This window comes from Emys orbicularis, chromosome 5 (genome assembly GCF_028017835.1).
Source record: "Emys orbicularis isolate rEmyOrb1 chromosome 5, rEmyOrb1.hap1, whole genome shotgun sequence".
Taxonomy (NCBI): domain Eukaryota; kingdom Metazoa; phylum Chordata; order Testudines; family Emydidae; genus Emys; species Emys orbicularis.
In genome coordinates this window covers 115,534,563-115,551,918 of record NC_088687.1, presented here as the reverse complement: position 1 = coordinate 115,551,918, position 17,356 = coordinate 115,534,563, and the positions used below count along the sequence as shown (strand labels likewise).

At 42.8% G+C, this 17,356-nt stretch overlaps 1 protein-coding gene across 1 annotated transcript in view; it reads right to left on the bottom strand.

Annotated features, from left to right (window-relative positions):
* Nucleotides 1-17,356, bottom strand: part of TAPT1 (transmembrane anterior posterior transformation 1) — a 92,183-nt gene that overhangs the window by 16,514 nt on the left and 58,313 nt on the right. Inside the window, exons 8-11 of the mRNA XM_065404999.1 lie at nucleotides 13,456-13,536; nucleotides 12,117-12,226; nucleotides 2,856-2,915; nucleotides 1,225-1,293 (exon numbers count right to left, since the gene is read on the bottom strand). Coding sequence (XP_065261071.1) covers nucleotides 1,225-1,293; nucleotides 2,856-2,915; nucleotides 12,117-12,226; nucleotides 13,456-13,536 — 320 coding nt within the window. The remainder of the gene's footprint in view (nucleotides 1-1,224; nucleotides 1,294-2,855; nucleotides 2,916-12,116; nucleotides 12,227-13,455; nucleotides 13,537-17,356) is intronic.

The following is a 17,356-nucleotide window of genomic DNA, read 5'->3' as shown; positions in this document are numbered from 1 at the left end:
CAACTGTCAGCTTCCTGGCAGCCAGCTGCTTTTGCTATTCTGACTGAACAATCAGGATACTTGCCAAAAGGAATAAATGTTCAATCAGTATGGCGGTAGCCTGTTCCACTATAATGGTCCAAGTCATTATAAATTCCATAGTAGTAATCTGCATTTAACCCTCTATGCTGGGAGGATAAACACTAACACATACATCAAGTCATGACTCTGTATCAAGTGGTATAGATTTCCTTATGTTGAGTGCTAAGTCAGACATGTAGCATCATTTAGAGGTGTTAAAATATAAAGAAGTGCTCATTTCACATTCACATAATTTTTTCAACACAATGAGCTGTGCAGTCTACTAACAACTATACATACATCAAACCTCTCCACAGAAGTAACAATCAAGCCTCTAACCCTTAGCTCACTTCCTTCCCACATAACAGGGGGTGGGGTGGGAAGGAAGGGTGTTCCAGCATGTCCAAAAGATAAAGAAACTAAGCCTTTTTTGGACCAAGGAGTGGAGTGAATTCTGAAGTTGAGGGACCCTCATGTAGAACAATCTTGTGGTTAAGGCACTGAACCTGAATTTAAGAGATGTAGGTTCAACTCCTGGATCTGCCACAGACTTCCTATGTGACTTTAGTCAAGTCACTTAATCTCTGTGACTCATTCTTATATATAAAAAGAAGATAATGCTTCCCTACCTCACACAGGGTTGTGAGGATCAATTAATTGTTTGTGACCCACTCAGATATTAGGGTGATTGTGGCCATATAACCAAATAGACAGCTCCCTCTCAGTTATATGAAGAAAACTCCAGCAAATATGTGTATGTTGACCTCAACTGTGGCAGCAATGGAAAGAGACAGAGAGCATTTCTTAGGTAATCAGGTTCCTAACTCATTTACAGGTTAAAACCCAACACCATGAACTCTACCAGGAAACTTAGCAGCAGCCTGTATAAATCCTGGGGCATTTATGCTCCTGGCGTGAAGTTACATCTAATAATCATTCACTTTATTCTGCTGCAGCTTCAGTTTCTATGTGGCCTTAAAATAGAGCACCAAAAATAATAGTCTCCTGGTGGCAAAGACATGGGTCCTCATCTATTTCACACTGAGTTTCTTCAGAAAAATAAAGCATTTTTCTATGACCTTGAATTAATCTTTTATCCCTAAGCAGAATTCTTACTAACCACTGAGAGATTTTTGGTCTGAAAAATGAAAATATATGACTTACTAAAACAGCCAATGGGAGAGGAATAAAACCCATTCTCCTGGAAACAGAATCGCTGTAATCTGTGTATGCCTGCAAAAAAAGAAGTGGAATTTGAGGCATCTCTCCCCTATTTTGGCTTGGCACACATTCTAGGAAGGTAGCAATCACTACTAGCATACATATTACATTGATAAAGAAGCAACTATTTAAATCTGGTAAACAACTGCTTTCACAGAAATCTACATGGATATGCAAATGTAGATATCTGTTTGTGTGAATACAATTAACACTAACATGACTGTTAAAATTAGCCACAGAGCTCTAAATCAAGAGCAATTAGGAAATTATACCTCAAACCATGCCAAAGCATTTCAAAAGTGCACTACTGCCACTTCACTTAGAGATATTTTTGTTATCAATTCAGTTTTGATCCCTAAATAGAACATGCAAAAATCCACACTGCAATAAAAAGAAAAGAAAAAAAGAAAAAAGAAAAAAGAAAAAAAGAAAAAAGTGATTATCTAAAGCACCATAGTAGCAATTTAAATAGTCATTCCAAGTTCCTCTGTAATTAGGCTCAAGATAACACCTCTCCTTACCTCTTTTTAAAAAACCAATTAAAGGCTTTGTTCTCATTGGTACTATAAAAGTGGTCTACTTTGCCTGAGAATTCTCATGTGGTACTGAAAATTCTCTGATGCTGAAGAACAGTTATATCATATTAGCACTCATTTTCCTCAAGCCACCCTCACAAAAAGAAATATAAAATATACGACTTTTCAGAATCATCCAGTTTATTCCTAAAATTTGTAATATGAAGATTCCATTAGTATTCCAGGTAATTTAGCCCCTCTTGTCCATGGCAAGGTATGAAAGATTTTTACTTATGTTTCTTCATTCATAAGCTTGATAAAGGAAGATTGCTTACCAGTAATCTCAGTTCTCTGAATGTACTGCCTCTGCAGATCCACGATGTAGGAGTAACAAGCATGGCAGGAGGGATTTGCATAGGCAATTCATATGGTAGTAGGAAAATTACCAATGAATGTTGTACAAATAACTATAGTAGGTCACCAAACTATGCTAAGATTAAATGGGAAGGAAGAGTAGATCTATTTTATGAAAGGCTGCAGGTAGTTCAAAATTACTTCAGGAAAACCCTGTTAAACTTGTTTAGCCAGTTTACTTCCAACATATCACATACACCTCTACCTTGATATAATGCTGTCCTTGGGAGCCAAAAAATCTTACCGCGTTATACGTGAAACCGCGTTATATTGAACTTGCTTTGATCCACCGGACTGCGCAGCCCTGCCCCCCCGGAGCACTGCTTTACTGCGTTATATCCGAATTCGTGTTATATTGGGTCGCGTTATACCGAGGTAGTGGTGTAATTAATCCTGTGCAAGCATAGTTTGCTCTTAAAAATCAAAGGCAATTTACTGCAAGAAATTTGAAGAACTGAACAGAAGTTACGTGACTAGATCATGGTGCAATATTCATTTCATTTTGCACGTGCACAATAGCAGGATATAATTTCAGTGTTATAGAAGAGAACATTTTCTGAATATCTGTTGGCATTGACATTTGCTTTACTGAAAACAATGACATCAGTTAATAAAAGAACATGCCCTTTTTATTTTCACGCTTACATTTTTCTGTCGACTGCTAACAAGGTCAAATGCCAGGCTGGCTCTGTACTCACTGTAGACCTGGAAAAAAAAAATCCAGCACATTGGATGTGTGATTAGTTTACATGAGATCACAATTTACAGCAGCAACAGGATTTCACTGATAAAATATTTATCAGAAAGAGATTTATAAGGCTTGTGCAGGAACTGATGCATTCAATCTTGCCCTTTCGTGGAGGTACATACTGCTGTATAAGTAAGGACAACTATTGTATACACATTGGCAAACAGAAGCCAATTTTCTAAAATATACAACTGTGCATGATACAATTAGATTACAGTATATACATTTACTTTTGGATTTTAGATTCACCAATACGGTATATACAACTGTGTTAAGCCAACTAGCCATGTATATTTTGCCAGGATGATTAACGTGGCCACTAAAACCCAAGTGGGATATCTGGAAGAGGATTTAGGAATGAGGAACCCCATGTTCTGGCCAAATTCCAAATAGGAAGTTATATTGGCCTGGATACAAAAAAGGAGTTAGCTTCAGCAGGATAGAGGTCTGTTGCATTCCGGATAAATAATTAGTGTCTCTTTTGGGCCACAGAGAGACAGACAGGGAAAACAAGCATGAAAAGGATTCTATAGGTTGGCGATTAGAGCACTCACCCAGGAAGTGGAAGATCCAGAATCTAGCCCCCTGCACCAATGAATTTTTAATATATATAAATATATATATATATTAAAAGAGAGACAGACAGACAGACAGATATTCATAGTGGAACAGCTTCAACAAGAGAGACTGAGGGAGCCTCCACATCAGAATATCCTATAATTCAATGGTAGAGTACTCACCTGAGAGGTAGCAGATCCCTGTTTAAATTCCTCCCCCCCTCAGGTGGAGGGGGGGTACTTAAACCAGGGATCCCCCACATCCCAGGTGACTACCCTAATCATTGGGCCAAAAGTTATGACGGAGGTTTTCCCTCCTCCCCATCCTGGTCTATTTTGTGTTAACTCACCTGAGAGGCCAGTCCAGCAGGCAAGCTCAGAAGGCACCTCCTAGATTGGGCCCCAAATGCCTATCTTCCCCTGGTTTGTGAATCGCTCTGGGGCTTAGGTGAGAGAAAGATGTCCAGACACCTAGAGTGGGGCTGCAGTGTGCATGTTCAGAGGCAGAAACATAGGTATATAGGGAACTTTTACAGCAAAAATTTAGGTGCCAGTTAAGTTAAAGCACCTACAGGGTTCAGAGGGAGTTTTGTACATTGCAGAGGTCCTGAAACCGGGACTTATGCATCTAACTCCTTTTGTGCATCCAGCCATTCTGCCTATCCAAAATGTCCTCAACAATGTCAATTTGATATAGTGCCCTTCATTTTCTTGCGTTAGGTGTTGTGATGCATTGCTGCATCCTGCTTAACGATTGTGCCTTGCACCTTGTGGTGACTGCATTTCAGTGATGGAATTATTTTTGTGCATATATATACACACTGTTTTGGGGGTCCCTTTATGAAAGGCACTATGTAAATGTCAGGTATTGGTTACCTAATTAATTCTTGTAAACGATTAGCAGCACCACAAAGTAATACAAGACAATCTCTATGGTCTTAATATTATTCATTTAAATTGCAGATCTTTTTGAGTTAAGACCAATACCACAAAGTAAAAAGGATGTAGTAGTTTGAAGGTACTATGATTTTTACATTTAGTTAACAGTTTAAATTAGAAGCTGCATGAAAGCATTAGACTCAAGTAAAACAAATAACTGAACTTGTAATCATATGCTGACCTAGTGATCCCATAAAATGTTATATGAGGCAGCTGGGAAGGAAAACAGGAAAGCTACTTAGACAATATTTTCAGATTCTAAGGAAAACGTAGCTATTTTAAGGATAAAGGGGCTGACCACCTGCTACTCCAGTAAACTTCAGTTAGCACTGCATGTGCTCAGCACCTCTGAAAATTAGGCGCAATGGCTATAAATCTTTAGAATCTACATGTAATATGGTAAAGGAGTGTGTTAAATAATAAACCTTGCAGGACGGTCTATAACTGATTCAGCACATTGAAACATGTATTTCTGGCTATCATTTCATTATTCCTGTTTTCCCTACTCTTTACATGAAAGTAGGGCATGCATAAATGCCTCTGGCATAAGGGAGCTTATTAAGTGCATCTATTAAAATTGTTTCTACAAGTTTACTAGATATATTAAACCACCATATACTGTAGTTACTTTAGGAAGATGCTGAAAATGATAGAACTTCCAAGTTTTGACCTCGTTTCTTGAAAAGGGGATTTAGGTAGTGAGAAGAAAATGCTAATACATCTTCTCTCAAATTTACAAAGAGCACTTGAGTCCACACGTCAGTTTCTAAGGGCTTGTCTACACTTTAAATGATACAGCAACACAATTGCACTGCTGTAGTGCTTCAGTGTAGACACTACCTATACTGACAGGAAGGGTTCTCTCATCAGAATAGGTAATCCACCTCCCCAGTAGGCTGGGTGGACAGAAGAGAAGGTTACTCACCTTGTGGAGTAACCGAGGTTCTTCGAGATGGTTGTCCCTGTGGGTTCTCCATTTTAGATGTCTTGATGCCTTGTGCTTGTAATCAGAGATTTGTGGTAGCAGTGCCCAGTTGAGCCGCGCATGCGCTGTAGCCGACTCATGCTGGTCTGAGCGGTTACATAGTGGTGTGCAGCCAACCATCCCCCTGTTCCTTCTCTACCTCAGAGAATCCGCCTGAAACTCCGAAGTAGAGGGGAGGAGGGATGGTAGTGGAGCACCCACAGGAACAACCATCTTGAAAAACATCAGTTATTGCACAAGGTGAGTAATCTCCTCCTCTTCTTCGAGGAGTGTTCCTGTGGATGCTCCACTTTAGGTGACTGTTGAGCAGTGCCCTTCAGTGGAGGAGCGGGATTTCAGAGTTGGTCTATGATGGTGGATAACGCTTAAGTCCAAAGTGAGCACCTGATGCTCATTGTTGTTCTAAAGCATAGTGTTTAGTGAAAGTATGGAGTGATGCCCAGGTAGCTGCTCTGCAAATGTCAGTGACAGGCTACAGATGCTGCCAGTGCTCTAGTGGAGTGTGTGCGAACTCCCGGTGGAGATTGTAGACTGTTGTTCTGGTAGCACAAATGGCACCCAGATAGCCATTTGGATAGTCTGATTTTGAAACAGTTTGACCCATTGAGTGTTCTGTTATGAAAACAAAGTGTCCAGGTGATTTTCTAAATGTTTTTGTTCTTTTGTTTCAATGTAGAAAGCTAATGCTCTGCGAACATCCAGCGTCTGGAGTGAGGCCTCCGTCCCGCCCGCATGTGGCTTCAGACAAAACATAGGTAAGTAAATTAGTTGATTTAAATGAAAGGGGGAGGTGACTTTGGGTATGAACTTAGGACGCGGTCCTAGGATTACTTTATATTTAAAGAATGTTGTATAACGTGGGTGTGCCATTAAGGCACCTAATTCTCCCGCCCGTCTTGTGGACGTGATGGCAATGAGGAAAGCCACCTTCATGGATAAGTGCAACAAAGAGGAAGTTGGAAGGGGTTCAAACGGTTTTCCCATGAGTCCGCGTAGAACAAAGTTGAGGTCCCACATGAGGGGATAAGTGTTTTCAATGCCTTTAAGGAAGCATTTAATCATCAGGTGAGCAAATATAGTGACCCCGTCCACCTTGTCATGGAAAGAGGTAATAGCAGCCAAGTGTACTCTGATGGAGCTTGTGGATAGCCCCGAATTTTTAAGTCCTAGTATATAGTTGAGGAGCCTCGGTAGGGGGGACAACTGTGGTAAGATCTGTTTGTCTTGGCACCATGTTCAGAATAGTTTCCACTTACGGATATGTGTTTTTCTTGTATTTAAGTCTCCGACTGTTCAGTAATATATCTTTTACTTCCTCAGAACAGGCCTTCTCGACCCCAGTCTGCCATGGAGTAACCAGGACTTGAGGTGGAGTACTGCAAGGTTGGGGTGATGGACGCATCCCACAGCTTGTGATAGAAGGTGAGGTACTAAGGGAAGGGTTCGAGGTGGTTTCACTGTCATCTGATGCAGCTATGGGAACCACTTTTGTCTGGGCCATGTGGGCGCAATGAGAATGACCCTAGACTTGTCCTGCCCGATCTTGTGAATGACTCGGCTTAGAAGTACAGTTGGAGGAAATGCATACATCAGTGGCGCCTCCCATTTTATGAGGAGAGCGTCGCCTAGGGAGTAAAGTCCCAATCCCGCTCTGGAACAATATTTTGGGCATTTGGCATTCTGAGCTGTGGCTAATAGATCTATGGTGGGGATCCCCCATAGTTTGTATATGAATTTGACAATTCCTCGATCCATCTCCCACTTGTGGGTTTGTGAAAAATCCCTGCTTAGTAGATCCACTGTTGTATTCTGACATCCTGGCAGATAGGATGCCGGTATCTCCATGTTGTTGGTGATGCACCAATTCCAAAGGTGTATTGCTTCTGTACATAGGAAGTATGATTATGCTCCCCCTTGGCAGTTTACATAAAACATGCATGCTATATTGTCCATGAGGATCTTGATAGCATTGTTCTTGATTAGAGGGAGAAAGTGGTCGCATGCATTTCGGACTGCCCTTAGCTCCAGTAAGTTTATGTGCAGGTTGGACTCTGCTGAGGACCAGTGGCCTTGGATCGTATTGTTGAGTAGATGTGCCCCCCAACCTATTAGGAAAGCATCTGTCATGATTGTCATGGTTGGAGTTCTTTGTTGGAAAGGGACTCCCTGAGCAGATGTTCTTTGGTTGTGTCCACCATGTTAATGAGTCTTTTACTCTGTGTGGCATTGTGAGGCGTCTACTGAGAGTGTGTCTGTGTGGTATATATACTGTTCGAAGCCAAGCCTGCAAACATCTCAGGTGGATTCTGGAATATTTAACAACAAACATTGTCGCTAACATATGCCCCAAGAGTTGTAAACATGTTCTGGCAGATGTTTGTGAGCTGTCCATCATCGTTGAATTTAGGTTTACTAGAGTGAGGAAGCATTGTTGGGGTAACACTGCTGTTGCTGTGAGACAATCGAGGTAGGCTCCTATGAATTCTAACTTTTGGACAGGAACCAGTGTGGACTTTTGTACATTTATTTGCAACCGTAGGTCCGTGAACAGGGTTATCATGCTCTGTGTGGTGTTTATTGCTTCTTGCTGCGTTGGTGCCCTTATAAGGCAATCGTCTAAGTATGGAAATATCATCACTCCTCGTCTGCAGAGCTGAGCTGCAATGACAGCGAGAACCTTGGAAAAAAACCCTTGGGGCAGTGGAAAGGCTGAAGGATAGTACTCTGTATTGGAAATGCTGTTTCCCTAGGGTGAATCTCAGGAATCTTCTGTGTGATGGGTGGATTGTAATATGAAAATAAGTGTCCTGAAGGTCGAGGGCCAAGAGCCAAGCTCCCTTCTCTAATGCCGGAATTATTGTGGTTAGAGTCACTATTTTGAAACATTGCATTCTCACGAATTTGCTGAGTTTTCATAAATCCAGGATGGGTCTCCACCCAGCAGTCTTTTTATGAGTTAGTAAAAAAAAATGTGTATAAAAACCTCTCCCCTTGTGTTGCACTGGTATGGGTTCCACGGTACCTAATTGGACAAGGTGGTTTATTTCCTGTTGTAACGGGTGCTCGTAAGAGGGGTCCCTGAAGAAGGACGGGAAGGGGGGTGGGTAGGTGGGATAGAAGTAAAGGGGATGGAGCAGCCCTTCTGGATAATCTCTAAAACCCATTTGTCTGTTGTGATGGTGTTCCAGACTGGGTAGTATGGTGAGAGGTGGCCTCCGAACGGGTGGCGGACTGTTTCTGATTCCGGAGTCAGAGAGTGTGGAGGTCTCAAGCCCTCGACCACACCTTCAAAATGATTGTCTAGAGGTGGATGGTTGAGATGTCAAAGGCTGATCTTGGTTCTGCCAATGTCTATGCTGTCTTTGTTTACGCAGTTGGTTGTACTGTCTTTGGGGCTGAGAGTATGGGGTAGCCTGGAATCTCTGGTTGTAAAACCTGCCTTATTTTTGTTTGCAGGTACGTAGATGCCCAGGGTTTTTAAGGTCGCCCTGGAGTCCTTTAAAGTCTGTAAGGACACATCAGTTTTGTCAGCTAATAGTTTTTGACCCTGGAAGGGTAAGTCCTCAACCGTTGCCTGGACCTCCCTTGGGAATCCAGAAACATGGAGCCAGGATGCACAGCGCATGATCACGGATGTGGCAATGGATCATGCTGCCGTGTCTGCAGAGTCAAGGGAGTCCTGTAGGGCTGTCCTGGTGATGAGACACCCCTCAGAAATGTTTGCCTTATATTTTTCTTTTTTATCATCTGGCAAATTTTCAATAAATTCTGACATTTTGGAGAACAGATTGTGTGTATATTTGGCCAGCAGGGCTATGTGGAACTGAAGTATAGATGAGGAATAGGCTTTCCACCCAAAAAGGTCTAGCCTTTTCCATTCCTTATCGTATGGGGTCGTTCAGGACTGGTGTTGTTTCCCCTTTTGATTGACTGCCTCCACCACTAAGGAGTTTGGAGTGAGGTGTGTAAATAAAAATTCAGCTCCTTTTGCTGGCACATAATATTTTTTGTCAGACCTCTTACATGAGGTGGTGCAGTAGCTGGAGTCTGCCAGGTGATTTTCGCAGGTTCCATAATAGCATCATTTATCAGCAGGGCTCTCTTTGCCGATGGGAATGCCTGGAGTATATCCGTGAGCTTAAGTTGGGCTTCTGGTAGCTGTGTAAACGGAATGCCTAGGGATTAAGCAACCCTTTTGAAGAGGTCCTGAAAAGATTTGAAATCATCCCCCATAGTAGGGGGTAGTGGCATTTGGTTTCATCTGGCAACGAAGATGAGAGGTAAGCAGGTGGTGAAGTGTCATGTGCGGCTATGTCCTCAGGTTCTTCAGTGTCTTCCTCTTGTGTTTCTGAGGGTGCCGGGACGGTTGGTGAAGGGGACCGGGCTATTCTGGACCTAGGCAGACTAGGGGGCCTGCAGTTTTGGTTGCCCATCGATTCCAGTATCACCAGTTAGGTGGGAATGGTATGGGGGCGGTGCCCATGGGTGACTATACCATCCTCGTATATCCACAGGTGGTGGGTGATGAGATGGCCCTGGCTTGGGTGAGGAGTGGCGAGGAGTGTATATTACTGCATCATCCTCTTCTTCCTCATCAGTGGAGATAGGAGGGGCTGAACTGTAGGGAGTAGTCAGCTGGGTTAGTATTGATCTGGATGGGGTGCCCTCGGTGCCGAGTAGAGGAGACTCAGGCATTGAGGCCACTATCAGGTCTGCATGACTCAGGAATTGCTGCGGTACCGTGAGGTTCGGTGCTGTAGATGGCATGGTGGACGGCCCAGGAGCATGATTTGAAACTGCCGGTGCCGAGGATTTATAGCTGTGCAGCATAGGTACAGCAGGTGGTGCCATTGTACTGCTTGGGCAGAGTTCTCGGTGGATGCCGAGTTAGAAGGTTTCACTTTAGTGTGTCAACCTCCATTAGAGCTTGCCCACATAGTGTCTTTAGCTTGTCAGGAACGCTCGGTGCCAGACGTTCCCAGTGCCTTGCGGTCCGGCGCTCTTGGTGCTGTCAGTACTGGGGCAGATTTTTCAGTTGGAGATCACTTTCCTTTGGGCGACTCTTGGTGCGGGGATGTCTATGACCACTTTTTTGTAGCCTTTCTAGGAGCAGGCTCCTTAGCAACAGGCTCCTGTTGTTGGAGCAGAGCTCCTGTCAGAGGCTGCTGCTGGCAACTGTTGGCCAGGGAGTGACTTGGACTCAGGGTTGGGGGCTGGCCTGAGGAATTTCTCCATCATGAGGAGCTTCACTTGGAGATCCCTGGCTTTTCTTGTTTTAGTTGCCAGCTTTCTGCAGTGTGGGCACTTTTGAGTAATGTGTGTCTTGCAGAGGCAGCAGACACACCGAGCGTGGCTGTCAGAGACCGGTATGGAGAGTCTGCAAGTCAGGCAGCATTTAAAACCAGCTGAGCCTGGCATGCCTGAGAGAGTTGGTTCTTAGAGAAAAACAGGGGTAAACCCTGTTTGAGGGCTAAGGCTGTAGGCCTGCTGGAGAGATGGACGGATAGGGAAGGTAGACTGGAAAAAAAACTTTTTTTTGATGAAATTAAAGAAATTAGAGTAAGGCAAGGGGATAGGGAAGCTAACTACAACTAAGCTAACACTACCACGATGAATTTTCTACTATACATTTTTTCTGAACTAAGAGAGGGCGCTGCTGATCACTCTGACTCAAGCCAAAGGCAGTAGAGAAGAAACTGGGGTAAGGTTGCATGCGCACCGCTATGTAACTGCTTGGAGTGGTGTGAGATGGCTACGGCGCATGCGTGGCCCAACCAGGCATTGCTACCACAAATCTCCAATTACAAGCACGGGGCATCAAGACACCTAAAGTGGAGCACCCACAGAGTCACTTCTCGAAGAAGAACAATTCTTTTGTCGACCTAGCAGTCTACACTACAGGTTAGATTGGCTTAAATACACCACTCAGAGGTGTGGATTTTTCACAATGCTGAGTGACGTATTTAAGCAGACAATTTTCTAGTGCAGACCAGGCCTAAGACAAATATATCATGTGTAGTGTCTATATGTCATGTTAGCATACAACATAACACAATTTCATCTAGTACATTAAAGAAGGCCTACATACTATATATGCCCCAAGAAATTGCAGGAATGGGAAACCAACATTAACCTACTTTATATTCTGTGCTGCAGGGACAGAAGAGAAAAAAAATATTTCTGATCTTAGTTTCCATCTTTAAAAATACACTGAAACAGAAAGATTCAATAGTCTCACAGAGAAATAGATTTTTCTAAAACATGAATTGTATCTCACAATCCATTTTGTTTAGAAAAACGTACATGCTCTGGGTGACTAAAGTAAAACAAACATTACCTTTATGTTTTCTTGACCTAGCAACTGCCCCAAAAATGATCTGCAAATTATGTGAATTGTGGCTGTTACACAACAGTCAAGTTTAATTTATGGATCTGGTACTATGAATTTAGAAGCAGAGGTGTTTCAGGCACATTAAATTCATCCTCAGAAGTGCACTGTTAACAAGAAAATAATTACTGGAGTTTTATGAAATGGCTTTTTAAACTCTAACAACAACAAAAAATCCACAACATTTTCTGCATTAGACTCAATCTTTTTCTACATCTTATAGCTGTCTTAAAAACAGAGTAAATCACAACTAGAGCAAACATGTTTAGAAGTGCAATAGTATACCTACATCTGCTGTAATGTCATTGAATTTTGTTATAAATGCATGTTTCACAATATCCACTGCAATTTCTGATGCAATGACCATGCAAACATCTGGAAACAACACCCAAAGGTGATCTGAAGGTTAGGAAAAAATTAACAATCAGTTATACTGTACAATTTGATCCCATAAGTAAAGAAAACTTGCAATTACTGCTTAGCACAGCAGTCAAACTTTCAAAGGTACAAAGCATTATATATATCTACATTTATAATCTCAGAAATGAATGGGTGCCTTGCAGAGATGAATTCCCACCACAGTATCTACTCTGGAGAATTATTTGCATTAGGCCGTGGCTACACTCGAAACTTCAAAGCGCTGCCACGGGAGCGCTCCCACGGCAGCGCTTTGAAGTGCGAGTGTGGTCGCGCGCCAGCTCTGGGAGAAAGCTCTCCCAGCGCTGCAGGTACTCCACCTCCACAAGGTGTTTACACTGGAGCTTTACAGCACTGTAACTTGCTGTGCTCAGGGGGGTGTTTTTTCACACCCCTGAGTGAGGCAGTTGCAGCGCTGTAAAGCACCAGTGTAGCCATAGCCTTAGCCTTAGCATAGCATACAAAGACCAGAAGGAGGACCAGGCTCTGTTGTGCTAGACCCTGCACTGTAAGGCCTTATCTTCACTAGGACAAAAGGTATGTTTTTTAACATGTGCTAGCTATCATGGGTTAAAACTTAGTGTAGACAAAGCAGTTGCAGTTTAACATGTTATCGGGTTAATGTAAATCCATTGGCCAACATGCGTTAAAAAACCCCTTTTGTCCTAGAGAAAAAGGCACAGAATCAGGCCCTACATCACTAAATACATTTTCAACCTGCTACAGTAGAACAAACACCAATGTTTATTTGAATTAAGCATTTAAAAAATAACAAAGTTTAATTAATATTAAAATCAAGATGGAAACATATTTTCAGTTTTATACTTGGTTCCTTTCTTGCCAGCATAAGAAAATAACTACACTTTTCTAACAGGATTTCTTACTGGTAGATACAAAAATATAAAAAAAACGTAACTCAAAACTTTGCAAAACACATCAATGTTTATTTACAGTGCAAGGGGATAAGCTTTCATTGGAATCAATGGAATCACAATCCACAGAAAACGGAATAGTTTACAGATTATTCAGGTCTTGTGATCTGAGGTCATAGGAGTCTGATTTTAAGAGTACTGCTTGCTTTTTGACTTTCAGATTGCTGTGTTGAGCAAAGGGGTATGTATGATTGTCTTACATGTGTACCTGTAGTATTGTAATTACATACTAACAAGTGTATAATTTAAAAATTACATGTTTTTCAATAGCGTCATTACCTGGATTCCATGAGAACTGTTCCATATTTCTTAGACATACTATCAATAATAGCACATAGTTGGTGAATCTCTCCTTTATATCTGAAAAAAAAATAATCAACTGTCAACTCCAAATAAAATAGTTATTTATATGTATTATGGTAGTGCCATTGTACTAGGCACTGGACACACAGTAAGAGCCAATATTTGCCCGAAATTGCTCAATCAGATTCAGAAGGACAAAACACAGTTTGTCACTTCAAGTAATTTGCAACTCAAACTCCTGCTTCCTCTAGAGTAGGCAGAGATCAGACACATCAAAGGGGTGATATGGACTCGGTGCTCCAGTGAAACTGAATGGCCTTAAGTGAATTGATTGCACCATATTTAGAAGATCTCTAGTAGTCTGTCCCAAAGCAGCATTAAAAGCAAGCTGGAGGACGCTGTCAGTTCCGGTCTCATTAAGGTAAAATATGGTGCAAAAAGGCAGTCAAAGCTTGATATTGAATCATTTGCCATGCCGGATCAGATCATGTGTCCTCCACTTTGATAACCTGCCTATTGCAACAGTTAATAGTAACACATTATATGCAGCATCTATAAACATAGTATGATAAGGCCAAGTTTATGAGGTCTTCTACTCAGCTTGCTAGCACTTCTGTTTGGATGTAACACAATAACTTTGGAACACTGCATCCAATCAATTCCAACACTTCAGCGAAACTTTCTAAGCATCAGTGGGCAGAACCCTACTGATTTTGGTGAAAGAAAAAAAATCAGAAAAACAGAAGGGGGAAATGGATGACACATGGAGACCCTGGCACACATCTGGTTAGCAGAGATAGCAGCTTCAACTGCCTCTGTAATGATCCATAGATCGAAGAACTGGTTGAAGGCAGCCATTATCACATTCCAGCTTAATACCCCTCATTTCAGCTCTCCCTAGCCTGCCAATAAAGTTTCAAAATACTCACGCCCTGAAGGAGAGAGAGAGAGAGAGAGAGACAAGCATAGTGAGGTAGAAGGGGGGGAATGGAGAGGTATGGTGGAAGGGAATGCACACAGAACTCCTGGCATCGGGGACACTGACACACAGAGCCTTTGGTATGGGGGAAGAATTGGGGACAGAAAGAAGTGGGGCTACACACAGCCCCTGGCATGGGGATACTGGAGGACACAGAATCCCTTTCACAGGGGGGGGGGGGGGAGAGAGAGAGAGAGTTGGAAGGGGTTGTAGCGAGTCCCTGAAATAGAGATGGAAGGGATGGGGCTTGTGGGGGAATGCAAGAAGCCATTAGTGTGTACAATGATTTTGGCCCACAGAAGTAACGAAGGGTGCAAATGCCTAGTTTCTAAACTGCTTGAGTGAAGAGACCATTCCAATTAAGACCAGGTACAAAGCATACTTTTTATGTACAGTTCAATATACCAGGTATTATAGCAGGACCAGCATCTAAATGATGTAAGTTTTTCCAAGGATAATTCTACAAGAAAGCTTAGGGATAACCAGGCACCATTAGTTTTCATGTGCATTCTGATGTACTTTGGCTTATATTTGATATATTTGATATATCAGCACCACAAAAATGATCCTGCAGTTTTCAAGCGACCATTAAATAAATACTTTCTCTTTTACTGAACAAAAGAATTATGAAATCCTTTGCTCTCTGTCTCGTATGTTGTGTAGGAACATTAGATCAATATGTAATGTTTCATTAAAATGCAACATTGCAAAAAACGATACCCAAGACTCCACCATTGATATTACAAAAATATATGAAAACTGTGAAGGGAAAAATTCCAAAATTTGAGAAAGCATTCTAAAATATGGATCCTCAATGAAATCTGAAGTGGCCACAACAGGTCCCATGCACACCCCCCACCCCCAAACTGTGTTCAATATGTGATGGCGCCCCATACCCTGTGTTAGGGGACACAGGAGAAGAGGTAGGCGGTGATCCTAAAGATCTGCTATTTGTTGTTCTTGTAGGTGGACACTGTCCCACTTTTTGTCTCTCCCTGAGTTCTTCCTCTGCTCAAGGTGCCTTCTCTTCTTATCCTTTCCCTCTTAACTGCCACAACTGTTGAAGGGACAAGATGGGTAAGGTAATATCTTTTATTGGACCAACTTCTGTTGGTGAGAGACACACAAGCTTTCGAGCTTACACAGAGCTCTTCTTCAGGTCTGGGAAATGAAGGCCATGTCTACACTATAAAATTAAGCTGACTTAACTTATGTCGGCATACAGCTGCCACAGTAATCACATCGCTTGCGTGTGTCTACACTTTACTCCTTGTGTCTTCAGTGTGCATACTCACCAGGAGTGCTTTTACTGATTGTACTGTTGGTGTGGGACATTGTGGAATATCTCCTGAAAGCCAGTAACAAACATAAGCAATGAGGTCTGTACACTGACACTGCATCGACCTAGACACTACGCTGCTTATGGAGGTAGAGTTATTAAGTTGGCATAGTGGGGCAGTTACGTTGGTCAAGTGAAATTTTAATTGTAGATGCTTCCTTAGTTGAGTCAACATAAGCTGCCTTGCATCAGCCTAACTCTGGAGTGTACATCAGACTTCAAATAGGCCTACTTGGGAAGCTCCACAGAGCAGTAAGATGGACTTGGCAATATCCAGAAATAGAGACCACTCATGGTGATTGGAGAAAGTCCTGCTCAGTCAACCCACCAATGTGTTCTGCTTCCCTGGAAGGTAAACAACTCTGAGATGAACTGGTTATGCAAAAGATCCGGAGGCAGATTGCCGCCTGTCAGAGCTGTCTCGAGTGTGCCCCTTCTCTGTCTGTTTACGTAAAACATGGTTGCAAAGTTTTTTGTTAGAATCAGCAAGCTCTTTCTTGGAGGAAGGCTGAACAGATCTTAACTCTCTGATATTTCTGAGAGTCATTAGATCCTGAGGTGCCCAGAGACCATCAGTCTGCAGGGACCCTCCAACCCAGGTCTGATGCATCTGTAACTAAAATGGAGGGCTGGTGGGGAGGAGAGGGGTAAAGTTACCCGACACAAGACTTGAAGGGGTTAAGGTGGCTAGGTAGGCCAATTAAATGCCCAGGCTTCCCCTGGAGGAGGAGCCAGGGGGCAGCAATTAATCAGATGAGGCTCAGCTGGACAGGAACAGGAGGGGCCTGTAGAAAGCTCAGGAACTGAGAGCAGCTGGGGGACTGCAGGGAAGGAGTCTGCAGTCACTCCCTGGGAAAAGGAAGCTGTGTTTGGGTCTATACAAGCAAGTACCCTACAGTTACTCCCTGGTAGGAGGGAGTTTGGGCTGGCAAATGCAGAAAAGTAGAAATGGCTCAGGGGAAGAGGAGCAAGGGACAGGATAGGGCAGACCTTGGCTGCTAATGAAAGGGCCCAAGTTGGAACCCAGAGCAGAGGGTGGGTCCAGGTTCACCTACCAGCCACTGGGGAAGTGGCACAGACCAATTAGTGGAAAGTGGACTCTTGGGACAGTTTGATACCCGGAAGGGGGAAACATGCAGTGACCCGGCCTGAGGGCCAAGTCGTGAAGAAGGAGCACCTAGAGTTGCAGAGATGAGTAGAAAGACCCCCACAGCTTCAGTGTATACGTAAACTGAAGCCAGGGAAAGTTGTCACTGTTTATGATTATGTTTGCTGGGAGGGTAGGGGAAAAGGAACTACCCTGACAGGGCACTTACTTTTTCAAGCTAATGATAGCTGTGTGTATGTTAAAGCCACCACATTGCAAGACATACATTTTAATCTCACTACCGCTGCAGGCAATCATTCTTTACTGGCCTGCAGATAGAATTTTGCAAGTAGCCCTTAGGTTCCAGATACCCTTTAATTGGACCAGTTTAGTGCCTGATCGATTTTAAAATTTGCTTTCACTGTTACCAGAGGTTCAAAGAATCTCTGAAATACAAGGGCAAATTCACATG